General features: G+C 44.8%; 1 protein-coding gene across 7 annotated transcripts in view; it reads right to left on the bottom strand.

The window, feature by feature from the left end:
* The window catches only part of C5H18orf63 (chromosome 5 C18orf63 homolog), a 506,655-nt gene that overhangs the window by 36,387 nt on the left and 442,407 nt on the right, over positions 1–27,861 (bottom strand). For all 7 annotated transcript variants that reach the window (XM_063923371.1, XM_063923370.1, XM_063923375.1 and 4 more), the window contains one exon: positions 4,200–4,289. In XM_063923371.1, the coding sequence (XP_063779441.1) occupies positions 4,200–4,289 (90 nt within the window). The remainder of the gene's footprint in view (positions 1–4,199; positions 4,290–27,861) is intronic.

A 27,861-nucleotide genomic window follows, 5' to 3' on the forward strand; every position in this document is an offset into this window, starting at 1 on the left:
TTGAGAGCTAACAACTATATTTAATTATCCCATTGGAATTGGGTCCACACTACTAAAGTGTGTATCAATAAATGGATTTACCCTTGAAATCTGTCACCATCTATGGTCCTTGAGAATACAGTAGACCAGTGGAAGACGATTTCTACAAGGAAGACAAAGATACACTCTTAAGGCCTATTTTGTGAGTGCAACTGGTATAAATTCACATTCCAGAATTATACACAGTATTATGCCATACACAAATGTTTTATGTCAGCCATCTGAAAACTTGGGAGTGTGAGTACACTCTTTTCATTTCCCTCACCTACACTGACAGTGTGATATTGGATTCTCCATAGGATAACAATACTTGAATTGTTGCATGTTGCATGAAATTCTGTCTTTTGGTATAATATCCTCAAAAACGTTATAAGGAGCGCCACAAAGGGCTTTATCGGGTCTTTTTTTTATTTATGTACTTTTTCTGATAATTTTCATTGGGGCTGCTCCAGTGTACACAGTGGTTTCTATATCTGTTTTTCACTTGTATACTCATATACTGTTGCTCAAGTCATGAAAAATGACCCCTTTTGGCGCGCCAGGTCCTGTGCAACTTTAGCGCACCAAGCAACTTTCTCACTCAAAATGTGAGTATTTATAGCATAAATAAAATAACTGGGAGCACCAAAACTACAGTACATTGCTTTTTCTCACATGGTTGTGCTTCATCTGTGACTTTGTACGTATTTAAAAATAATTTGTGTGTGGTTAAAGTTGCAGCCCTGCATCTCTAATACAATGTGAGTGATGTTTTGCTGCATCTACGATGCAAATAAAACACAAAATATAAATGCTACACCCTTCAGAGCATCACAGTTGCGTTAGGCATCTTGCACCATGTGTTGTATAGATGCTAGGTATATGAGGGCACTTCATTATTGTACGATGTACTTATCATCTGTCATTTTCTTCTTTGCATTTCAGTAATGTTGAAAGTACAGCTTATCAACTTCTTGTCTCACAAACCAACAGTTCCCCTCAAATCTCCCTGAAATTGGGTAGGGACCAAGTGTGCCAGTCATGGGATGCACTCTCATTTTTGTTACTTTTGGTCTGCAGCATCACACTCCCCTAAGGGGCATGCACAGGACTCACTTTTGCTAATGGAAAAAAAGTGTAGCAGTTAATTTTAATATTAACTGGGTGTCCTACTGTAAAGATTACATTTTTCTTACAATCCACCTTTGTTTACAGTTTTGTTTTACAATGACCTCAAAGTCTATTTTTGGACTGTATCTTGCTTTTTGGGTCCTATGCTACGTGATAATAGTACCTACTTTGGGTCATACATTTATGTATTTTTAAATTGAGAGGCTACTCACCTGGAGGTGCTCGAAAAATCTTCCAATATGACACTAAAAGGATAGGCATACCCATTACTGATCTCATGCGTGCCTCTTAGTACAGAGACTGGTATTTTTTCTCTGTGCATGCTCTGGAGAGAAACCTATGCAACTACAGGTGATGGTAAGATGTACGCATACTGGTGTGACTAAAGGGGCACAACTGAGTAGTAGTGGGGCTTTCTCTGTATATATATACATATATATATATATATATTCACCCAAACAGAGAAACACTTGGGCTGAATGCCAGCATACTGTACTGACTCATTATTTAAAGCTCCCGGACCGGAAGTACACGGAAATGCCGGAAGTCCCTGTGGTTCGGGTCATACACATATCGTTTACATACACATCATTCAACAACTAAAAAAATTATACCAATGACACCAGCGCCATAGGCACCAAGATAGCACCTCAAAGCCCAATCCACTGACAATGCTACTCTCCGGGCCCGCTGCCGCTGGACCTGAAGTATATGCTTTCAACCGGACAGGAAGTCCGTGTGTATGCGTTCCACTAGTTAGGGGTGACAGGAACAGCATCTCCTGCATTCCACTCAAACTAGCAGCCGGGTATAATTACATTTAAATGTATCGCTTGGGGCCTGTGAGTGAGGCACCAAAAGGGCTTAATGAAATCCATAAACAGTGTACAGATATCAAAATATTATACAGACAAACAAATACATACACAATAACACATGTATAAAATACAATACTATACGTTCAAACATATGTATACTGAACCGTGGGGTGTCATAGCAAGTACCCTTATGATCACATGATGCACAAAAAAAAAAGGAAAAAATATTGCTTACATGATGGACCCTATTCATGATCTCAAGGCAATATAATAAGAACAGGCAGTCTGTGCCCATTGTCTATGTGGATGCAAAAAATTCACACAATATCACAATATTTTGGTGATGGAGGCAAAGCACTCATCTATAACGTATCATATTTAGGTAATGATTAGAATGTAAATACAAATATACTAAACCACTATAAGAATATATTAAGTGGGTTAGCCTCGTTCAACCCTCTGGGTGCAACAGTATCCAACTGATGTATCCAACAACGTTCTTGACTTTTTAGTGCTAGCGTACAATCGCCTCCTGTATAACATGGAGGTATCCAGCCGATAAGCTTACACTTTAGACTAGCAACCTGATGCTTAGCTGCCATGAAATGACGGGCAACTGGTTTATCAGTTTTGCCCGTTAGCAGAGCTGTGTGAATAGATGACCTATGATTGGCCATACGATCACGGAATGGTCGTGTGGTTAATCCAACATAGTACAACCCACAAGGGCATTTAAGAATATATATTACAAAGTCTAACCTGCAATGCAAATGATATTTCAATCTAATCATCCTCCCTGTGTGGCTAAATGAAGGATTAATCATCATTGATTTTTGCACATCATGGGGTATATTTACTAAAATTCGTATTTTCCCGATTGAGGTTAAAGTTCAATCACGAATGACATCGAAAGTGTAAAGTTGCAACTTTTTGAATTTATTACGACTAATTTACTAAGCTGTCGTATTCTGCATTTTCGTATTTTCCGATGTCGATGTCATTCGTATTTTTTTGCAGTGTTTTACGTGTGTGAATTGTAAAACACTGCCGACTTTAACACAATGAATCTCGGCCGGATCTGTGAGATCCGTGCTGGGCTTCATTGTGCACCTTTAGAAAAAAATAAATCATTGTTAAAATCTTGAAAAAAAAATCCGTGGGGTCCCCCCTCCTAAGCAAAACCAGCCTCAGGCTCTTTGAGCCGGTCCTGGTTGAAAAAATATGGGGAAAAAAGTGACAGGGGTTCCCCCATATTTAAACAACCAGCACCAGGCTCTGCGCCTGGTCCTGGTTCCAAAAATACAGGGGAAAAAAAGCATAGGGGTCCCCTGTATTTCTGAAACCAGCACCGGGCTCCACTAGCCAGATACATAATGCCACAGCCGGGGGACACTTTTATATTGGTCCCTACGGCCCTGGCATTACATACCCAACTAGTCACCCCTGGCCGGGGTACCCTGGAGGAGTGGGGACCCCTTCAATCAAGGGGTCCCCCCCCTCCAGCCACCCAAGGGCCAGGGGTGAAGCCCGAGGCTGTCCCCCCCATCCAAGGGCTGCGGATGGGGGGCTGATAGCCTTTTTGTCAAAATTTGAATATTGTTTTTAGTAGCAGTACTACAAGTCCCAGCAAGCCTCCCACGCAAGCTGGTACTTGGAGAACCACAAGTACCAGCATGCGGTGGAAAACCGGGCCCACTGGTACCTGTAGTACTACTACTATTTTATACTTCTTGTTGTTGTAAGTGCTACTTGTATTAAATACCTTTCATTTATACAAAATACTGCACTATCATTAATTTTTTGTGCTGGTTCCTCCTATTATGGGTAATATCCCTGTGAGGGAAGCACTATTGTTTTTGTTTCAGACCACCTATCACAAAGGACGCTTCTAAACCTCCATATGCATTAAGGAGATATCCAGGGAAGAGTGTGGTCAATACATCTTTTTGAAAGCTCAGTACTTTTTTATTTATGGTGTTTTATATGTGGTGTTTTTTTGTGTATATGTCCTTATGCATGATTGTTTGCCACTGTATATGCACTTTATTACATGTTTAAGCAGTATAGCGCAGAATTAAACATGCAAAGTTTACTTAGCATTGGTCAGTTTATTTTGAGTGTTGGATGAACACTCTCTTTTGCGTGTTTTCTGCTGCAAAATTCTGTTTTTAACAGCGCACATTTGTAACTCCAAAACACCATTTTTATTTAATTACACTGAACATACCATACCTGGTTATTTCTTGCATGACTTTCTACATCCACTTCTTTCAAGTTTTGATTTATTCTGCATTTTTTAGGATGTAATTCCAAATATTCTTCCTGTGTATCAAACAACTATACTGTAAAAGTAACATAGATGCATATTTAAAGGTACACTAAACATATAAAGCATGATGGGTCTGATTCAGGGGTGCATACAGTTCATGTTTGGCTGTGATTACTCACAGCTTCTCTAGTGCCAAAATATGCAAAGTCAGTTTAAGCATTACTCTAGTGTACTTCCATTCGATAGACTGTGATAGCCACTTTTCTTACCTGAGCAATGCTCAAGTGCACTGGTGGATCCGATCTTGCCACCACTGATTTTGAGCTGCTCCTGCCAGGTACAGAGTTTTCTGAGGGACTTCTTAAGTTATGGCGACTATGGCTGCAGTGCTGGGAACAAGATTGCAGCTGCATGCTGAAACACACCCATGAAACTCTCATAACACACCCACTACTTCTATTTTTGCAAAGACTTTAGGTCACCCCCAGTCTCCACCCTTTACCGCTATATGTATGTAAATTCCCTGTATCCCACAGGATTCCAATATTCTTGTCAGCAATGATATGTTGTACTGTTTTGTATTGCAGTCTGTTCATGAATTCCTCTGTAATTAACTTAGTTAGTTTTGTTACTTTGTAGCATTGAAAATTAGCAGAATCAAACCAGTGTCAAAATTGTTAAGCTATCATGTTGCCATTTGCTTGCAAATTCCTGTTAGTCGTAACAATAGCTTTTTTCTTCCTCCAAGCCCAAATTGTAAAGAATTTGTACATCACAGTAATCAGATGTACTTGTTAGTGTTTAAAAGTGGTACATTGAGTTTCTTAATATGTGACATATGCTAGATTATACCCTAATAGAACTTATTTTCCAGTTGTGATAGGTGCTGTGTCCCTTACTAATATTTTTATGTTCACAATGTGTAGATAAACTTATGTGGTTAGTATTTTCAAATGTGTCTGAGCATGAAAATCCTTTGGTCCCTCATGTTATGAATGACATTTATGTCAAACATACAGCAAAAAGATTTTCAAAATACACTTAAGGGGGGTACACACGGAGAGATCCGTGCTTAAAATCTAAGCAATCTTGCTAGATTGCTTAGATTTTAAGCACGGATCTGCCGTGTGTATGCCCCCCAGCGATAGCGATGCGCGGCCCCGCGCATCGCTATCGCCGGTGCTAGATTGAGCCTGCATGCAGGCTCAATCTAGCGGGTCGCTCACTTCACCGTTGTGTGAAGTGAGCGGCTCCCCGTCGGCTTTCCCCCTCGCTCAGCACATCGCGCTGTGCTGAGCGGGGAGAGAGATGTGTGCTGAGCGGTCTGTGTTAAGATCGCTCAGCACACATCTCTCCCGTGAGTACCCCCCTTAACTGAAATTTCCCATTTGAAAGAATGGACATCTACAAGGTGTTCGGAAAGTCACTGTGCATTTTTCATAAAGCAGTGATAACAGTGGAGAAGTGAAGCAGTGGAGTAGTTGCCCACTGCTTTATGAAAATAAGCCATATTTTGTTTGGAAAGTCACTGTGCACTTATGTATATAGAGGTGTTTAGAAACAAAATAAAAATGATCCAAGCCTGTCTTGATGCTAACGGTGGTCATCCTCAACATTGTTTATAATTAGCATTCGTGTTTACATCATGTATTATATATTGAAACATGTGTGTTAATAAATATACATAAGTGGACAGTGACTTTCCGAACACCCTGTACAACCACATGTTTTTGTAATAGTTAATAAAAGGTATATTTTTTATAGTTCAACAACTATTTTATAATTACGTCAAAATTGTGCACCTGCGGAATATTGTGTAACGTATTTTCAGTTACAGCAGTGTAGCACCTTTAAATGTATTGCATTGCTTGTGGTGCATCCTAATACACTTAGAGCATCCACGTTTTTACTTGACAGACACATGAGAAGTAAAACTGTATTTTCAGTGATGTCCATAAGGACTGTCCAATCATGTACAGTATATAAAAACAGGTTGTAAGAACAATATTTACCATACCCTCACTTGCACATTTGTAATTTCAGTACATGGTTAAATGTCATTGTGGGTTATACTATATAGACAAGGGATGCAGTTAATATCCCAAAGGATGGGATCCTGGCGGTCGATATATCGACGCCGGAATACCGAAGGACGCCATAAGCCCGACGTTTAAATCCCGACGGAGGTTGGTATCCCGGCATCAAAATACCAGTAGCTGGAATCCTGATAGTTCATCCAGTGGGACGCGCTATTGTCCGGCCATGCGGGGAAGGGGTTGGTTTAGGCATTACAAGGGGGGATTAGGGTGCATAAATGGGAAATGTATGGTTAGGTACTGGAGAGGGAGGGTTAAATTTAGGCACTTACAATGGGAGGTTATGGTTAGGCACCACCCGGGAGGGTTAGGCACCACCAGGGAGGGTTAGGTTTAGGCACCCACAAGGAAGGGTTAGGGGAGGGGTTAGGGGAGGGGGCAGGGGAGGGTTAGGGTACTTTCCAGGTTGGCTGAGGGGATTCTGATAGTCGGTATGCTGCTGTCTGTATAATGACTGCCAGCATCCCGTCCATCGGGATATCATACTGAATCCATAGACAAGAGCATAGGCCCCTTCAAGGAGCATGTGGCTCTTCAATTCTCAACCAGCCTATTACCATACGTTTTGCAGAGCTGAGACATTCTGTCCAGCATTAAACATACTATGATTGATCATATTCCAGAGAATTTGATAAGAGGAGGCTGACACAGAAAATTATTACAGCTGAAAGTCAAGTGGATTTTTGTGTTGGACACAGTAAAACCTTAGATAGACAGACAGACAGACAGACAGACAGACAGACAGACAGACAGACAGACAGACAGATAGATAGATAGATAGATAGATAGATAGATAGATAGATAGATAGATAGATAGATAGATAGATATTTTTATTGTCATTGTAAAAAAAGCACAATGAAATTTAGATCCAGGTCATCCACATATAGGTTACAAATCACCAATTCAAATTAAGACTAGCGATAACAGATGGAAAAAAGCTGTTCTTGAAACGAGGTGTTCTAGTCCTAATACACCAGATCCATTTTTAAGATGGAAGGAGAGAGAAGATGCAGTGATTAGAATGATAACAACCATGTACACTGCCATTTCCTTTGCGACGGCAGTTTTCAATATAAATATCGTCAATTGACGGTAACTCACAGTCAATAATACCTATAGGTGTATGTACAACACGCTCCAAGAGCTTTCCGATCACCCCTGGTGCTATTGCCGTAACAAACTGTAAAACAATATGTCAGCATGCTTTCATTAACACAGCAGTAAAACCTAACCAAATTTACCTTAGATAAGATTGCAGCACACAATTACCTAAGGAAAAATAGGAGCTTTTGGGCCTTCTTCACAATAGATACAATATTGGTGGTCCAAGCCAACTCATCTGAGATAACAGCGCCGAAGAGTTTATAATCTTTAAATAGTTCTACCACTAGGATATCGATATATAATGGTACCAACTTAGACCTACTCTGCCGTCTGAAATCAATGACTATCTCTCTTTTTTTTACAAGTTCAAAACTAGTTTATTACTATCGCTCCATTTAACCAAAATCTCAACTTTATCATGATATGCCTTTTCATTACCATCCGTGATGAGCCCCACAACAGTAGTGTCATCAGAAAATTTAATAATAGAATTAGTTTTAGCCTGGGATTTACAGTCATGGGTAAACCAAGAAAATCAAAGTGGACACACCCTGTGGGGTTCCTGAACTAATTCTAATTACAGAAGACTTTAAATTACCCATTTTAACTTGTTGGGGTCTGTTGATTAAAAAATCTAAAATCCGGTGACATAACATCACAGACAATCCCAAGTTTTGTAGTTTGGATAACAAAGTAATGGGGAGAATGGTATTGAATGCTGATCTAAAATCAACGAAAAGCACTCTGACATAAGTATTAGGCCCTTCTAAGCGACTAAGGGAGGAAAGAATCACAGATAATAAAGCATCTTCCATCTACCTTTTTTGCCTGTGAGCAAATTGATGGTTAACAAATTCAGCAGGCAGTCTACCTTTTATATGCGCCAATCATCTCAAAACACTTCAGTATAAGAGGGGTCAGAGCAATAGGACGAAAGTCATTCAAGCTAGTAACTTTCAAACTTTTAGGAACAGGAACGACTACAGGTTGAGTCTCCCTTATCCAAAATGCTTGGGACCAGAGGTATTTTGGATATGGGATTATTCCGTATTTTGGAATAATTGCATACCATAATGAGATATCATGGTGATGGGACCTAAATCTAAGCACAGAATGCATTTATGTTACATATACATCTTATACACACAGCCTGAAGGTCATTTTAGCCAATATTTTTTATAACTTTGTGCATTAAACAAAGTGTGTGTACATTCACACAATTCATTTATGTTTCATATACATCTTATACACACAGCCTGAAGGTCATTTAATACAATATTTTTAATAACTTTATGTGTTAAACAAAGTTTGTGTACATTGAGCCATGAGAAAACAAAGGTTTCACTATCTCACTCTCACTCAAAAAAGTCCGTATTTCGGAATATTCCGTATTTCGGAATATTTGGATATGGGATACTCAACCTGTATAGTAAACTTAAAACATTCTGGGAGTGTACACGTTGTTAAGGAGGAATTAAAAATCTATGTAAAAATCTGAGCAAGCACACCCTTTCAATACTTTCCCCAGAATCCCATCAAGACCGGGCGCTTTCCTGACACTAACGCCTAATAGACTATTTCTGATCACACTCTCAGAAAGAACTAACAAATGTTCCTCACACAAATAAGGTAATTTACTTGTAATAGAAGTTTTACCCCTTTTGAATCTACCATAGAAGTTACTCAACTCTTCCAACAAGGAGACGTCAAGAGGACGTAATGAGTGGAATTTACTTTTATAGTCACTCTAGGCTATGGATTCCCTCCCACATGCTTCTAGAGCACAGGTTCTCAAACTCGGTCCTCAGGACCCCACACGGCTCATGTTTTGCAGGTCACCTGTAGATTTTTAAAATGTGACAGTTGGTGATACACAGTGCAGCTGCTGGGTGACATGGAAAACGTGAACTGTGTGGAGTCCTGAGGACTGAGTTTGAGAACCACTGTTCTAGAGTCATACTCATTATTGAACTGTATTTCAGTCTTGGCTGTGAACTCTCTTTTAGCCTTGCTAATCCCTTATTTAAAAGTTTACCATGCCTCTTTATACACAAGAGGATCACCTGCCTTAAAAGCATGATTCGAGCACAAAACAGAGAATGAACCTCTTCGTTCATCCACGGCTTACCGTTAGGAAACTGCTTAACATTCTTTGTTATGGTGACATTGCCAATACACCAGTTAACATGCTACAGAATGATGCCAGGAGATCAACATTTACATCAGAGTCCTCCATAGATTGTAAAACAAATAAGTCACAGTCAGTAGACTCAAAACAATCCTTTAATTTAGACAATGCTTCCCTACGCCATACACAAACAGATCTACTCTCCACCTTCGAACATTTAATAAGGGGCATATACAGTACTTGAGAGCAAGAAACTATGATAAATGATCTGACTGACCAACCTTGTGGATTGACTATTTCCTTCTTTTCTTATTTATAATGGTCACTCTGCTTATGTCCAGTAATAACTATTTGTGTAAATTAGTGTTCATCATATATGCACCCCTAAACTGCAATATATCCTAATGCACTTAATCCTTTTTTTAAGTTTTTTTGTTAGGTAATTTATACCTTTTATTAGTATATTACCATAGAGTATACTATTTGATTGTATGATTTTTTTATGTGTGATACTTACCTTTGTATCAATACTTACCTTTGCACTATTGAGCGGCTTTTCAACATGAAAATACTTTGAGTGACAATATACAGTGCATCCAGAAAGTATTCACAGCGGTTTACTTTTTCCAAACTTTGTTATGTTATAGCCTTACTCCAAAATGGAATAAATTAATTTTTTCCCTCAACATTCTACACACAATACCCCATAATGACAATGTGAATAAAGATTTTTTTTAGATTTTTGCAAATTTATTACATTTTATTAATTTTTTATTAAAAATAAAAAACTAAGAAATCACAGCCTTTGCTCAATACTTTGTTGATGTACATTTGGCAGCAATTACAGCCTCAAGTCTTTTTGAATATAATGCCACAAGCTTGGCACACCTATCTTTGGCAGTTTCGCCCATTCCTCTTTGCAGCACCTCTCAAGCTACATCCGGTTGAATGGAAAGCGTCGGTGCACAGTCATTTTCAGATATCTCAAAAGATGTTCAATCGGATTCAAGTCTGGGCTCTGGCAGGGCCACTCAAGGACATTCACAGAGTTGTCCTGAAGCCACTTCTTTGATATCTTGGCTGTGTGCTTAGGGTCATTACCCTGCTAAAAGATGAACCGTCGCCCCAGTCTGAGGTCAAGAGCGCTCTGGAGCAGGTTTTTATCCAGGATGTCTCTGCATACTGCTGCATTCATCTTTCCCTCTATCCTGACTAGTCTCCCAGTTCCTGCTGCTGAAAAACATCCATACAGCATGATGCTGCCACCACCATGCTTCACTGTAGGGACGGTATTGGCCTGGTGATGAGCGGTGCCTGGTTTCCTCCAAGCATGATGCCTGGCATTGACGCCAAAAAGAGTTCAATCTGTGTCTCATCAGACCAGAGAATTTTGTTTCTTATGGTCTGAGAGTCCTTCAGGTGCATTTTGGCAAACTCCAGGTGGGCTGCCATGTACTTTTTACTAAGGAGTGGCTTTTGTCTGGCCACTTTACCATACTTGCCTGATTGGTGGATTGCTGCAGAGATGGTTGTCCTTCTGTAAGGTTCTCCTCTCTCCACAGAGAAATGCTGTATCTCCGCCATAGTGACCATCAGGTTCTTGGTCACCTCCCTGACTAAGGCCCTTCTCCCCCGATCGCTCAGTTTAAACGACTGGCCAGCTCTAGGAAGAGTCCTGGTGGTTCCGAACTTATTCTATTTACAGATGATGAAGGTCACTGTGCTCATTGGGACCTTCAAAGCAGCAGACATTTTTCTGTACCCTTCCCCAGATTTGTGCCTCAAGACAATCTTGTCTCGGAGGTCTACAGACAATTCCTTTGACTTCATGCTTGGTTTGTGCTCAGACATGCACTTTCAAGTGTGGGACCTTATATAGAAAGGTGTGTGCCTTTCCAAATCATGTCCAATCAACTTTTTACATTTTTAAATTTACAACAGGTGAACTACAATTAAGCTGTAGGAACATCTCAGTGGAAACAGGATGCACCTGAGCTCAATTTTGAGCTTCATGGCAAAGGCTGTGAATACTTATGTACATGTAATTTCTTACTTGTTTATTTAAAAAAAATTGCAAAAATGTAAAAAAAAACATTTTTTTCACCCCTGCAGGTTTTTTTTGCACTAAACCATTTATATACAGTCTCTGAGTGCCGCCTGCCGTATCTACCGCACTCTGTGGACAGCTATAAGCAACCATGTTGCTATTACAACATTTCAGTGTAACAGCAATGAACAGCGGATTCAAGGAGGCGGATAACGATGTTCACCGGAAGTCTGGCATCACTGCTGGCAGTGTGGTGGGTAGCTCAGCTTCTGCAGAGGCAGTTACAAAGCAGTGGCGCACGGTGAGGTCAGTGGCTGGTGAGGCACTACAGCCATAATGTCCACTGAATCCTGCCGATGACCCCTACCGCCGCTGAGCCAATGCCCGCTACTGCCCCTGAGCCAATGCCCGCTGCCACCGCCAATGGCTTACAAACTCGGCCACCATCAACTGACCCAGCCCTCCGCCACTAATTTGCATCTCAGTCCGATGCCTGCCCATCATACTTGTGATATATTGTAAATTTTTATAGAATTTTTAAAAAAAATTAGTATTTGGGACTGGGAAGGGAGTGGGAGGAGGATATGAATGCAATTTTGTTGTCCAGGGCTTCCATTAACTTAATGGAAAAGGGTCTGAATGCGTTAAAAAATTTTTTTACAAGATGCGTGAGGTCCCCCCACCTAAGTATAACCAGCCTCAGGCTCTTTGAGCCGGTCCTGGTTGTTTAAATACTGGGAAAAAAATTGGACAGGGGTTCCCCATATTTAGACTACCAGCACTGGGCTCTAAGTCCGGTCCTGGTTCCAAAAATATGGGGGACAAAAGATGTAGGGGTCCCCCATATTTTTAAAACCAGCACCGGGCTCCACTAGCCAGGGAGATAATGCCACAGCTGGGAGACACTTTTATATTGGTCCCTGCGGCCGTGGCATTACCCCCCCAACTAGTAACCCCTGACTGGGGTTCCCTGGAGGAGTGGGGACCCCTTAAATCAAGGGGTCACCCCCTCCAGGCACCCAAGGGCCATGGGTGAAGCCCGAGGCTGTCCCCAGCACCACTGGGCGGTGGGAGCCAGGCTGATAGCCATATGTGTGTAAAAAAAGAATATTGTTTTTTGTTGTGGAACTACAAGGGCCAGCAAGCCTCCCCCACTTGCTGGTACTTGGAGAACCTCAAATACCAGCATGCAGGGAAATAACGGGCCCACTGGTACCTGTAGTTCTACAACAACAGAAAATATTCAAATAAAAACACAACACACACACACCATGAAAGTAACATTTTATTAAAACACACTTACACATACTTACGCCGATCACGTCCACTTGTCCATGTAGAATCCAATAGGGGTACCTGTACAAATGAGAGAGAGATTACTTACCTACATCCCACGCCGATGATGTCCAACCTGCAAAAATTAAAATTATACTTTATACAGGAGGGGGGGGGGGGGGGGGGGGGCTGAAGATAGGGAGAGAGAGGGGGGGGGGGGAGAGAGAGAGAGAGAGAGGAAAAGCAAACAAACAAAAAACCACACTAACCTGCCTATTATGCCGCAGCTGCTGCCACCGGACCGAACGGGAGGGGAGAGATCTGCTGGCTGGGATGAGAGGGGAGAGTGCAGAGTGCTGCTGACTGGGTCGGGAGGGAAGACGGCTGCTGACTGCAACGGGAGGATGGAGGAGGAAGGACAGGGGAGAGCCGAACTAACTCCTGCTTTAGACCCGCCGCCACTTCCGCCTCCAGCGCCGCTTGTGAGTGATCCAGCACTGGATCCGCTGTGCAATCACAGGTGCCTCGCTGACATAGGGCTGGTGTCAGCGAGGCACTTGTTTCAGTGCCGCATTCCCCGTCATTTTTACATGGGCTTTTACAGCCCAGTGCTTGGCCCCGCCCCCCGCTCTGTCCCGTTATCATTATCTATGGGAGGCACTGCTATCAGTGCCTCCCAAACTCATTTAAATAGCTAAAGTTATTAAAATTAAATACAGAAGATACTTATGACACAGAATATGTGTCATAAGTATCTTCTTTTTATTATTTTAATAATTTATGACAGGGGAGGCATTGCCTCCCCTGACTGCACGTCCCTGTTACAAAGGGTATTTAAGGTAAGAATATTCTGTAATTTTTTTTATATTATGTAATGCCTGAAGACAGGTAAATAAATGGCCGAAAAACATTATAATTGCAACATGCTTGTTTACAGCCTGATTATTTAAAATGCTGTTCACTGAGTGTCATAGGTCGCAATATGTATATATATATATATATATATATATATATATTTTTTTTTTTTTATATATTTATTTTATAGTCAGGAGATCAGGGTAGGGGTGCTCTCTCATGGGGTAGGAAATGTGCCCCTCCAAACACATAGCAGCCAGGGAAACAGCACACCAATTCAGAGTTTTTATGCAATCTAGCCGTGGATAGTTTTATTGTGCTGTACATAAAACAAAACATAAAAATAAATCCTAGCCTGTTTGGGCACTAACTAAACATAATAGATTCCCTCTCTCAGGGTGGTAGAATCTAATTCCCACTACCACAAACACAGGCATATGCACAGTACTCATAGGCCCTCATTCCGAGTTGTTCGCTCGGTATTTTTCATCGCATCGCAATGAAAATCCGCTTAGTACGCATGCGCAATGTTCGCACTGCGACTGCGCCAAGTAACTTTGCTATGTAGAAAGTAATTTTACTCACGGCTTTTTCATCGCTCCGGCGATCGTAATGTGATTGACAGGAAATGGGTGTTACTGGGCGGAAACACGGCGTTTCAGGGGCGTGTGGCTGAAAACGCTACCGTTTCTGGAAAAAACGCAGGAGTGGCCGGAGAAACGGTGGGAGTGCCTGGGCGAACGCTGGGTGTGTTTGTGACGTCAACCAGGAACGACAAGCACTGAACTGATCGCACAGGCAGAGTAAGTCTGAAGCTACTCTGAAACTGCTAAGTAGTTAGTAATCGCAATATTGCGAATACATCGGTCGCAATTTTAAGAAGCTAAGATTCACTCCCAGTAGGCGGCGGCTTAGCGTGTGTAACTCTGCTAAATTCGCCTTGCGACCGATCAACTCGGAATGAGGGCCATAGTCAGTAAATCACAGTGTCTCAGTCATTACAGGCCTGCTGCCTGTTTCCCCAGATAGTCAGCTTCTGAGCCAAATCTGACACAGCTTTTATCAGCCTCCTACAAGTGCAGGTACTAAATTAGCCTGGTCTCAACTTGAAGGTCTAAAGCCCCGAAATGGGAATCGTGGGTGGAGCCCTCACTTCTCTCTCACATCCACACCCCCAGGACCCATTTCCGTCTTTTACTGAAAGCCCAACTCTTGATTCTATCATTATTTATTGTGACAGGGATCACATACACGGGAACTCAGATGAACACTTTGTACAGCAGATTACCACATAGCAAGTTAAGTGCATATGCAGTCGGTATTACAGGCAGTAGCATACAGGCACACTCAGCATAGCAGACTCTTGATAGGCTCCAGTGGTCCCTAGTCTAACCCACACAACCCGGCCTATCACCTGGACATTAACTGCTGTCAGGAGCAAGGTGACTCTATCCTGGAAACCCTTATATCAGGAGATCCCAGGTGCTGCTGATCACACACCTGGGATTCTTATACTGCTTCCAAAACCTGGTCTGGATCCTCCACATTACTTACACATGGAACAATGCTGTCTCTGCCACACTCCTCCATCCTTAGCTTCAACCACCCTGGTGAAGCTACACCATTTTCAGGCGAGCTCTCTGCCTCGCCGACCCCTACCTGTGTCATCCGCCCAGGTACACAGCCTTCCACTATCTTCCAGAGGTCACCCACCTCGCCTTCTTACTCCTCCCCTAGCTTCACCATAGGGTTGCTTGGAGGAACAGGACCTACAAACCTCCTGGAAAGGGCATTAGCATTGAGGTGCTGTTTCCCCGGACGATGCCTCACCTCAAACTTAAATGGCGGCAAAGCCAAAAACCAATGGGTCACATGAGCATTCACCTCTTTGTTTGTATGCATCCACTGTAAGGGTGCATGGTCTGTGACCAACAAAAACTCTCGTCCCAATAAATAAGGAGATTTGTGGTAAGAACTTACCCTTGTTAAATCTCTTTCTGCGAGGTACACTGGATTCCAAAGGGAATAACGTCGGGGTGTAGAGTAGGATCTTGATCCGAGGCACCAACAGGCTAAAAGCTTGACTGTTCCCAAGCTGCTCAGAGCTGTCTCCTCTATAACCCCGTCTCCGTGCACAGGAGCTCAGTTTTGTCAACCAGTCCAAAGCAGTTGCAGGTAAAAGAGACGACAACAGTTAGTAGCCACAGACACCACATTCTCACGACAGGAGAAGGTATCAGCGGCTAATGCCATACCATCCCAAAGAAGCTAAGTACGTCAGAGTGGGCGCCCTGTGGAATCCAGTGTACCTCGCAGAAAGAGATTTAACAATGGTAAGTTCTTACCATAAATCTCCTTTTTTGCAGCAGGGTACACTGGTATTCCACAGGGAATAACATCGGGAATGTCCTAAGGCAGTTCCTTATGGGAGGGGACGCACTGTAGCAGGCACAAGAACCCGGCGTCCAAAGGAGGCATCCTGGGAGGCGGAAGTATCGAAGGCATAGAACCTTATGAACGTGTTCACTGAGGACCACGTAGCCGCCTTGTACAATTGTTCAAGGGTCGCACCACGGCGGACCGCCCAAGAAGGTCCAATAGACCGAGTAGAATGGGCTTTGATGGTAGCAGGAGCTGGAAGGCCAGTCTGTACATAAGCATGTGCAATCACCATTCTAATCCATCTGACCAAGGTCTGCTTGTCAGCAGGCCAGTCACGTTTGTGAAAACCAAACAGTACAAAGAGAGAATCAGACTTCCTAACGGAGCCCATACCACATCCAAAGACTGCTCTTTGGAGGATAAATCCGGAGAGACAAAGGCCAGAACCACAATCTCCTGGTTAAGGTGGAAAGAAGACACCACCTCAGGTAGATAACCAGGGCGCATTCGAAGAACCGCCCGGTCACGGTGAAAAATCATATAGGGGGACCTACAAAACAAGGCACCCAAATCTGATACCCGTTTAGCAGAGGCAATAGCCAGCAGAAACAAGACCTTGAGGGAAAACCGCTAAAGGTCTGCAGATTCAAGAGGTTCAAACGGAGACTCTTGCAAAGCCTCCAGAACCACCGACAAATCCCAAGGAGCCACAGGTGGGACATAGGGAGGTTGAATCCGTAAAACACCCTGAGTGAATGTATGAACATCAGGCAGAGTCGCAATTTTTCTCTGAAACCATACCGACATGGCAGAAATATGAACCTTGAGGGAGGCCAGCCAAAGGCCCAAGTCTAGGCCCTGTTGTAGGAAGGCCAAAAGTTTGGCCGTACTAAACTTGTAAACGTCATGATTGTTAGATGTGCACCAAGCAAAGTAATTCCAGATCCTTTGGTAAATCCAAGCAGAAGCCGGCTTACGGGCCTTTAACATAGTATGAATGACCACCTCAGAAAATTATTTTGCCCTCAGTATGGATGCTTTGAAGAGACACGCCGTCAAAGCCAGTCGGGCCAAATCCTGGTAAACACAAGGGCCCTGAACGAGGAGGTCTGGTCATTGCGGAAGCAGAAGAGGACGCTCTAGCGAGAGACCCTGTAGGTCTAATAACCAATGCCGTCTGGGCCACGCTGGAGCTACAGATGGGTCCATGTTTTTCTTGACCTTTAATAGGATTAACTGAGACTGGGCAGTCGGAGTTAATACCCTGCTGTAATGACTTAATCCCCTGCTGTATTGCTTTCTGTATTGTATTGCAGCTGAGAACAATAGATGAAGGGTTTATGTTAATAAACCATGTTGTGCCTAGGCGCAGCAAACTAGCCAAGATAACCGTGGACCCATCTGTATTGTAAGAAGGATTCCTCCTTCTTGCTTGAACTTCCTCACTACTCTGGGCAGGAGTGACAACTGAGGGAACACGTACGGCAGCCAAAAGTTCCATGGAATTGCCAGTGCGTCCACGAATGCTGGTTGAGGATCCCTTGTTCTTGCTCCGAAGAACGGAACCTTGTGATTGTGTCGAGACGCCATCAGGTCTACATCTGGTAGGCCGCACTTGTCCACTAGGAGTTCAAATACTTCTGGATGAAGGCTCCACTCTCCGGCGTGTACGTCCTGATGACTGAGGAAGTCTGCTTCCCAGTTGAGGACACCCGGAATGAACACTGCCGATATGGCTGGCAGATGGCGTTCCGCCCATTAAAGAATCTTTGACACTCCCATCATTGCCATGTGGCTTCGAGTGCCGCCTTGATGATTTATGTACGCCACCGTGGTGGCGTTGTCTGACTATACTTGAACAGGCCTGTGCAGTACCAGATGCCGAGCCAGTTTCAGAGCATTGAACACTGCCCGCAATTCCAAAATGTTTATCGTGAGGAAAGACTCCTCCCTGGTATACCGACCCTGAAGAGAGTGTTGCTCCAACACTGCGCCCCAACCCCTCAGAAGGACCCAGTTGGAGATCCAGAAGGGATGACCCCTGCTCAATCGTTGGTCCTGCAGCCACCAGGTCAGTGACAGACGGACCTCTGGAGACAAGGAGATCATTTGAGACCTGATCTGGTGAGGCAGTCCGTCCTACTTAGCAAGAATCAATTTCTGCAGAGGACGGGAATGAAATTGAGCATACTCCACCATGTCGAAAACTGCCACCAGGAGGCCTAGTACTTGCATCGTCGAGTGTATCGACACACATGGACGAGAAAGGAAGCAAAGTATCTTGTCCTGAAGCTTCAGGACTTTCTTCTGTGACAAAGACAACCTCTGGTTGTGTGTGTCCAACAACGCTCCCAGATGCACCATGCTCTGGGCAGGGACCAGGGATGATTTCTTTCAGTTGATGAGCCACCTGTGGGCTTGCAGAAACTGGACCGTCAGATCTAAATGACAGAGGAGAACTTCTTGGGAATTGGCCAGGATCAGCAGGTCGTCCAGATATGTCAGGATCCGTATGCCCCGACAGCGGAGTGAAGCCGTCATAACTGCCATGACCTTGGTGTAAATTTGCGTAGCCAAGGTCAGACCAAACGGTAAGGCCCGGAATTGGTAATGGAGATTGCCAATAGCAAACCGCAGGTATTGCTGATGTGACATGGCAATAGGGATATGCAGATAAGCATCCTGTATATCCAGGGATACCATATAGTCCCCTGGTTCCAAAGCCAGGACAATAGAGCAAAGGGTCTCCATACGAAACTTGGAGACCCTCACAAACTTGTTCAAAGTTTTGAGGTTGAGAATGGGCCGGGAGGAACCATTCGGTTTGGGGACTAGGAACAGCGATGAATAGTACCCCCTGCCCCTCTGAGCCAGAGACACCGGCACTACCACTCTGGTGTCCAGGAGGGATTGTACCACTAAACGGAGAGTTGTTGCCTTCACCTGATCTGAATGGATGTCCGTCAGGCAACAGTGATGAGGGGGACGTGTCTTGAAGGATATAGCGTCTCCGTGAGTGACGACTTCCCATACCCAAGCATCTGAAGTGGTCTTCAACCATACCTGGGTGAACTGTAGAAGTCGGCCTTCCACCCTGGGGTCCCCCAGGGGGAGGCCCGCCCCGTCATGCCGCAGGCTTGTCAGATTTGGAAGCCAGCTGACGGGCAGCCCAGGTACGTTTAGGCTTGGGCTTGGTGGTTTTGGAAGTGCGAGACTGTTTCGGGTACGCCTGACCCTTTGCTTTACCCGGATGGCGAAAGGAATGAAAGGAAGTACTCTTAGCCCTCGGGTCCGAAGGAGTAGTACTAGGTAGACATGCAGTCTTAGCAGACGCCAAGTCAGCGACAATCTTGTTGAGATCCTCACCAAAAAGGATGTTTCCTTTAAACGGGAGCACCTCCAGGGTTTTCTTAGAGTCCAAGTCCACTGACCAGGACTGCAACCAGAGAATACGGCGAGCCAAAATGGATGTCGTAGCAGCCTTGGCCGCCAGAACACCTGCATCTGAAGCTGCTTCTTTAATGTAATGAGATGCTGTGACAATATAAGAAAGACCTTGTCTGGCATGTTCAGAAAAATTGGACGGAAACTCAGCCTCTATTTCCTGAGCCCACGCCTCAATAGCTTCTGCGGCCCAAGTAGCGCAATGGTGGGCCGATGAGCAGCCCCTGCAAGGGTATAGATAGCTTTTAAGCAGCCCCCCACACACTTATCCGTCGGCTCCTTGAGAGAAGTGATGATAGTGAAAGGCAGAGCAGATGACACCCCCAGCTGAGCAATTTGCGAATCCACCGGCGGTGGCATTTCCAAATTTTTACTCAATTCTGCCGCAAAGGGATAGTGGGCTAGCATCTTCTTGTGCGGGGTGAATTTCTTTCCTGGGTTCTCCCAGGGTTTCTCACGCATGTCAACCAAGTGGTCAGAATGAGGTAAAACCAATTTAGTAACCTTCTGACGTTTGAACCTGTCCGGTTTCTTAGATGTAGTAGCAGGCTCAGGATCATCATAAATCTGAAGAATGAGCCTGATAGCCTCTAATAGATCAGGAACATCTATCTGTGAAACAGATTTCACATCAGAACCGTCATGATCAGAGTCTGTGGGGTCAGTATACACGCCATCTTCATCGGACAAAGTATCTGGAACATGCGTGGATTGAGAGGAAGTAACAGCCCGCTTAGAGAACTTCTTAGGTTTAGTCTTAGGCGGGCGAGGGTCAGGAATACTTTTATCCAAAGAGTTATTCAAGTGCTGTAACTGAGTGGACAGAGCATCTGTCCAGGCTGATAAGGCACAGGAGGTCCCATAGGGGGCGCAAGTCTAGTTACCAGCGTAGTCAGTAAATTAGAAAAGGCAGACCAAGGCGGGACCTGATGTGCACCCGTTGTTACAAACTGACTGGGGGGTACAGAACCCCCAAAACCTGAACCCTCTGCAGCCATGTTATCCTCAAATGCATCTGGGACATCATAATCGCGCACGGCGGAATCAGCCCCAGGACCCATCGTCCCCTGTAGCTGACATGATATGAAAGCGTAAACCACGGGTGGAACAGTACAATGGGGGTCATTCTGAGTTGTTCGCTCGTTATTTTTTTCTCGCAACGGAGCGATTAGTCGCGAATGCGCATGCGCAATGTCCGCAGTGCGACTGCGCCAAGTAAATTTGCTATGCAGTTAGGAATTTTACTCACGGTTTTTTCTTCGTTCTGGTGATCGTAATGTGATTGACAGGAAGTGGGTGTTTCTGGGCGGAAACTGGCCGTTTTATGAGTGTGTGCGAAAAAACGCTACAGTTTCTGGGAAAAACGCGGGAGTGGCTGGAGAAACGGAGGAGTGTCTGGGCGAACGCTGGGTGTGTTTGTGACGTCAAACCAGGAACGACAAGCACTGAACTGATCGCAGATGCCGAGTAACTTTGAAGCTACTCAGAAACTGCTAAGAGGTGTGTAATCGCAATTTTGAGAATCTTTTGTTCGCAATTTTACTATGCTAAGATTCACTCCCAGTAGGCGGCGGCTTAGCGCGTGCAAAGCTGCTAAAAGCAGCTTGCGAGCGAACAACTCGGAATGACCCCCAATATCAGCAGATGTAATACCTAACACAACTTCCCCGTGCAGTGTGACAGCACAAACAGAGGATTTCTGGGGTAAAATGTGACTAAAAAACACAGAGAAAAATACAAAATGCGTATATCCTGTGAAATACCTATATTATCTAATAACCCTGACGCACAGAGCCCCCTCAGGTTAAAGAATTTAGGGATAGCAGTAGGAGTGAGATACACGGAGTAGAGATCACCCAGCAACTATATGCACACACACACAGTCACATGTACAATGCAGGAATTATGACAAACAATAAAACTGCACTGGACTAGCAATACTATTACTGAGTAAAGCTATGTATATAAACAGATATATCAATGCACAGTAAAAACTGGATGAATATCACAGGGTACTTGTACTAAATAACCCTGAAGTATGCACTTGTTCTTAACTAACACTGTCTAAATGACATGTAGAATACTTAAGTGTCCTATAAATGCACAGCGCTGATGATGCAGGCGGATTTACAGGGGAGACATCACCCAGCAGTCCCAGAATCAGCACAGCTGTGTGTAATGGCGCCCAAACGCTGACAGGGAGTAAGGGACACAGAGAGATGCAGCTCGAGGACGGGAACATTTACTCTAAATGGTGCCCAGGGACTGGGGGAAGGGCTACAGGCCAGAGCCTTATCCCTTTGCTGGACTTCACCACCGGGTACTGCGGGCCTTAATAAAATGTATTATAGCCTAATCCGACCTGTGCCCTTGCCCTGCCCTGGTGGTCTAGTGGGGTCTCTGTACTGCCACAGTGTCCACGCCAGCGTGCGCGGCCCGCCTCCTAATGGCGGATCGCAATTTCTAGCGGGTCCCACCTGGGGGACCCTCTTACCTCCTCCCTGAGTGCTGCCATGTGATCCCGGAGAACTTCAGTTAGTGTGTGTGCCCTGGGTGAAGAGCCAGAGCCTCCGCTGTAAGTAACCGGCAACCAGGGATGCGGGAGTATACAGCACCGGTGGGGGAGGAGATGGAGCTGCAGCAGGAGATATTAGAATGACATCTAGCACTAGAGTGCCTCTGCTGAAGCCCTTGAAGTCTTCTATCTTCTTTAAAATGGCTCTTGTTAGGGCTCCTGGAGCAGCCCTGCCTGTTAGCTGCCTGCACTGCAGGCACCAACTTACAAACTGAGCTCCTGTGCATGGAGGCGGGGTTGTAGAGGAGGCGGCGCTGAGCTTCTTGGGAACAGACAAAGCTTTTAGCCTGTTGGTGCCTCGGATCAAGATCCTACTCTACACCCCGATGTTATTCCCTGTGGAATACCAGTGTACCCCGCTGCAGAAAATACCTTAATGACTCAACTGCCCATTTAATGGCCAACCAAGCACTCCTGCTCTACAGTTGAGTACCTGCGCTCCCTGGGCAATAATTTACGGCTAAGGTAGAGGATGGGCTTCTCCTCTCCATCTACTTCTTGGGATAGGACTGCTCCTAATCCTGTCCCAGAGTCATCCGTTTGTAACACAAATTGTTTTTTAAAGTCAGGAGCTCATCTTAAATCCTGCCAAGCAGTTTCCACTGGTCTAGACCACATTATCTTGTCTGGGAATTGTTTTTTTAAACATTCGGTTAGTGGAGCCGCTCTAGCGGCAAAATATCGAATGAACCTGCTATAATATCCGATAAAACCGAGAAATGTCCTAAGTTGTGATTTACATTTAGGTCTAGACCAGGTGAGGACTGCTTTGACCTTACTAGGCTGCGGTTTAACCTGTCCTCTGCCCACAATGTACCCCAAATACTTGGCCTCAGTCATACCAATGGCAAAATTCTCAGGGTTGGCGGTAAACCCATGTGCCCATAGAGATTGTAAAACGGCTTCTACTTTTGGTAGGTGTGACTCCCAGTCAGAGCTGAAAATAACAATGTCATCTAAATATGCAGTCGCATATTCCCTGTGGGGCCGCAGCAACTTATTCATAGCTCTCTGGAAGGTTGCTGGGGCTCCATGTAAACCAAATGGGACAAACCTGCAGCATAGCCAACCAACTGGACTTACACTCGGGTATTCAGAATTACAAGCCACTGATTGTGTGCGGAATCTTGGCGTTGTCCTGGATGGTGGCTTGACACTTAAACATCAGATATCAGCTACAATCAAATCCTCATTCTTTCACCTGAGGAACATAGCCAGAATCAAGCACTTAATTCCCTCAGATGATCTGTCAAAAGTCATCCATGCTTTTGTATCATCTCGATTAGACTACTGTAATGCCCTCTACCTTGGTCTCCCAGCAAAAGAATTGCACCGCTTACAGCTGGTGCAAAACACAGCTTCCAGGCTGTTAACTGACCAGCCCCGTTCTAGCCACATAACACCCATACTCTACTCCCTTCGCTGGCTGTCTGTAAGATGGCGAATCATTTTCAAGATTGGTTTACTGAGTTTCAAAGCACTACATGACCAGGGCCCAAGGTACCTGAAGCAGCTACTGACCCCATACTGCCCCACTCGATTACTGCGATCTGTAGATGAAGGACTTTTAGCAGTACCTAGAATCACCCGTAATTCATCTGGGGGTCGAGCTTTTAGTCATGCGGCTACGACTCTATGGAACTCACTTCCCCGCGCAGTGCGAGAGGCCCCAACTATAGAATCCTTCAAAAGTAGACTCAAGACTTTCCTTTTTACTCAAGCATTCCCATAATTGTCCCTTTAGTATCTTCATGCTTCTGTACTTTATGAAAAGCTGTTCTGTACTTCATTATTTTCTGTACTATATTATGCTATGTATCTGTTAAGTGCCTTGAGTCCTATTGGAGAAAGAGCGCTATATAAATAAAATAATAATAATAATTATTATTATTTTATATTGGAATAAGCCTTCTGGGGTAGAAAAGGCTGTTTTTGCCTTAGCATCTTCTGTTAACGGGATCTGCCAATAACCTTTTATCAAATCGAGTGTAAGGAGATATTGCCTATTGGCTAAATTTTCTACTAACTTGTCCATCCAGGGCATAGGGTAAGAATCAAACCGGGACACTTGATTTCATTTTCGGAAGTCATTCCAGGACCGTAAGGCACCTGAAGGCTTCGGTACTAGGACAATTGGATTATTCCACTCACTGGTGGATTCCTCTATAACCCCTAGGCGTAACATCTCTTCCACCTCCTGCTTTACCGCTGCCCGCTTCGCTTCGGGTATGCGATATGACCTCTGTTTAATGACCACCCCGGGTGAAGTCACAACATCATGTTGGATAATCTGTGTCTTTCCCGGAATGGCAGAAAACACATCTTGGTAGCGTTTCACCAAGCTCACCACTTCCCGTTTCTGTTCAGGAGTAAGCATGACTTTAATGGGTACCTGGCATTCTGAAACCTTTTTAGCTACCAAAGTGGGCCGATTGGCAATTTCCTTCCAGGGTTTTTAACAGGTTTACATGGTAGACTTGTACCTCCCTCCTTCTACCCTCCTGTTGGACCCTGTAATTGACCGGTCCCACTGTCTCGATGATCTCATAAGGTCCCAGCCATTGGGCATACATCTTGCTTTCTGTGGTGGGCACCAGCAATAACACTTTGTCTCCCGGATTAAAGGACCGGTTAACTGAGGTGACGTCATACCTCTGTTTCTGACGTTTTTGGGCCCTTTCCATGTGTTCGTTCAGCAGTGGCACAATCTCTCTTAGACGGCCGTATAACTGGGCCACAAACTGAATGACATTAGAGTCCTGGCATGGTTGTTCTTCCCACCCTTCCTCTGGGCTGTCTCCCATAGAGGAGCTCAAAGGGACTAAATCCTGTAGAGGATTGGGGTACCTCTCTGACCGCAAACATCAAGTAAGGTAGGAGCAGATCCCAATCTCGTTTTTCTTGTGACACTGCCCTCTTTATCATTTGCTTAAGGGTTTTATTAAATTATAGTGCCAGATTTCATATAGCGCAGGGGTATAGCCTCTGGGTACCTGGTGGCATAGTCAACTACCATCAATATGTATTGGTGCCCTCGAGCAGATTTTTCCACTGGCCCTATCAGATCCATACCAATCCTCTCAAAAGGTACGGAAATGACAGGGAGGGGTACCAGTGGAGCTCTAATCTCTAGCCGAGGGGCTGTCCTCTGGCAGACTAGGCATTCCTGACAATACCTCTTAACGGACGCATAGATGCCGGGCCAAAAGAACCTTAACTGGATGCGTTGAAGTGTTTTTTCCTCCCCTAGATGGCCACCCCACAAATGCGTATGGGCAGCATCCAACACCAATTGCTCCAGTTTTTTAGGGGAACCAAGAGCTGATCTACCTTTTTCCCTTGTAAAGTAGCGACACGATATAGCAAATCATTTTTCAACACAAAATATGGTACACTCTCTGATGGTAAAGCATCAACTACCCTGCCGTTAACTACTTTAACAGTCTCAAAGGCGTGTGCCAAATTGCTGTCATCACGTTGATCTCTCCCAAAGTCCTGCAGTGATATCTTCTCACAGACTGGGTTCCAATGGGCCTCAGACTCAGTCTCTTGGGGCAGCCACTCTCCCGGATGTTAAACTTTGATAGTCTCTGGTCCCTGGCTTCTGCGTTATTTCAGCGGTTGACGGTTTCTTGCTAGCATGCCAAGTAACCAGCTCCTGCAGCAATGGAAAGTCCCGGCCCAGGATCAGCGGATATGGGGGTCTTGAGGTCACCGCCGCTACCACCTTTAACAACCAACCTTGAATGGTTAGGGGTAAGTAGACACGTGGGCACTCCTCCACATCGCCATGGACGCACAACACCCTGACAGGAGGTTGGACCTTGTCAACCCCCGGAGGTACCACGTTGGCCGCGACAATGGTGAGCTCACTGCCGGTATCCACCAGAGCCCAAATCTCCTGGCTTTCCACCTGTACCTGCACCTGGAACAGGGAGGACTCTGCTTGGGATTCCCCCATTGCCGCCATGCTAACCAATGGTCGAGGCATTTTCCCTGCACTGCAGTCCATTGGCTCACCCTGTTTTGGGCACATAACCAGGCTCGCCGCACTCAAAGCACACCAAGGGAAGCGGTGCCTTTGGTTTAACCACTGGGACCTGCGTTCTAGGTTTAGGTGTTGGCCTGTATCCTGACCTGGCTTTATTCAGCTTTCCCAGGGTCAGGTGCAGCTCAATCACCACTGCTAACTCAAATGTCTGGGGGTCAGCTTGAAGGGCCCACTGCTGCACTGAGCGGTCTAAAACCCGCATAGCCTGGTCCAGTGCAACTACCTCCACAATCTGTACTGCAGAGTTTTTACCCGGCTGCAACCAGGCCCTTGCCAGTTGGGCTAGTTTGGCCAGCTGAATCCTGGAAGGCTCAGAGCCCTCCAGCCACCAATCATGGAATTCCTGGGCTTTGCTGGGCCCCATCACTCCAATCCTTTCCAGTTCAGCCTTTTTCAGGGCAGGATAGGACTGTGCCTCAGCCACAGTCATGTCCACATACGCCCGCTGTGCCTTCCCTGTTAAACAGGGAGCCAGCCTGTCAGACCATTCCTCCACAGGCCATCCCAACCACGTGGCCGTGCGTTCAAACGTGCAAAGGAATGCCTCTATATCATCCGCTGGGGTGAGCTTCAGTAGCCTATCCCGCTCTGGCTCAAATTTTTTTAGCGCTTTTAACTCATCACACATTTGAATTTGAGTTTGCTGTCTTTCAGCCTGGGTTCGTTGGGCCTCATGTAACATTTGAATCTGGGTTTGTTGCCCAGCTATCTGGGTTTGTTGCCCCTCATGTAACATTTGAATCTGGGTTCGTTGCCCAGCTGCAAGGTTAGCAAATTGTTTTAGCAATTCCTCCATATTGCCCTGCGTGGCCCCTTTAAGGACAAATCTAGAAAGTTTACTATAATGTGCCGGGCTTATCAAACAGTCCAAGCCGACATCCGCCTGCTTTGCTGGCTTTTTAACACATAACAGCAAACAGTCTGCCTATAATGCTATGGCCCTGTAAGGCTGCCACTTGCACTGCATAACCAGAGAAGAAGAAAAGAAAAGGAAAAACTTGCAGTTTAAACATCGGTATGCTTCCCAACAGTTTCTGCTGTACACCGTGTCCTTGCTCGCATTCTCCACCACTTGTGACAAGGATCACATACACGGGAACTCAGATGAACACTTTTCAGTGTTTATTTTGTACAGCAGGTTACCACATAGCAAGTTAAGTCCATATGCAGTTGGTATTACAGGCAGTCGCATACAGGCACACTCAGCATAGTAGACTCTTGATAGGCTGCAGTGGTCCCTAGTCTAACCCACACAACCCAGCCTATCACCTGGACACTAACTGCCGTCAGGAGCAAGGTGACTCTATCCTGGAAACCCTTATATCAGGAGATCCTAGGTGCTGCTGAACACACACTCGGGATTCTGCTACTGCTTCCAAAACCTGGTCTTGATCCTCCACATTACTTTCACATGGAACAATGCTGTCTCTGCCACACTATATATATATATATATATATATATATAAAACACAAACTACTTGTAACCACAGGATATAGAATAACAAAGAATATGCAATAAGTAGTATGATTTAAATAATTAGCAAGGCCGGCTTAGGGGCCTGGATATGACAATAAAAAGAGGGCTATTGTAAAAAGGGTATGTGCTGTGAACAGGATGCAGTCAGGATGCCGGTGCTCGGAATCCCAGTGCCGGAATCCTGACTCAG

This window comes from Pseudophryne corroboree, chromosome 5 (genome assembly GCF_028390025.1).
Source record: "Pseudophryne corroboree isolate aPseCor3 chromosome 5, aPseCor3.hap2, whole genome shotgun sequence".
Classification (NCBI taxonomy): Eukaryota; Metazoa; Chordata; class Amphibia; order Anura; family Myobatrachidae; genus Pseudophryne; species Pseudophryne corroboree.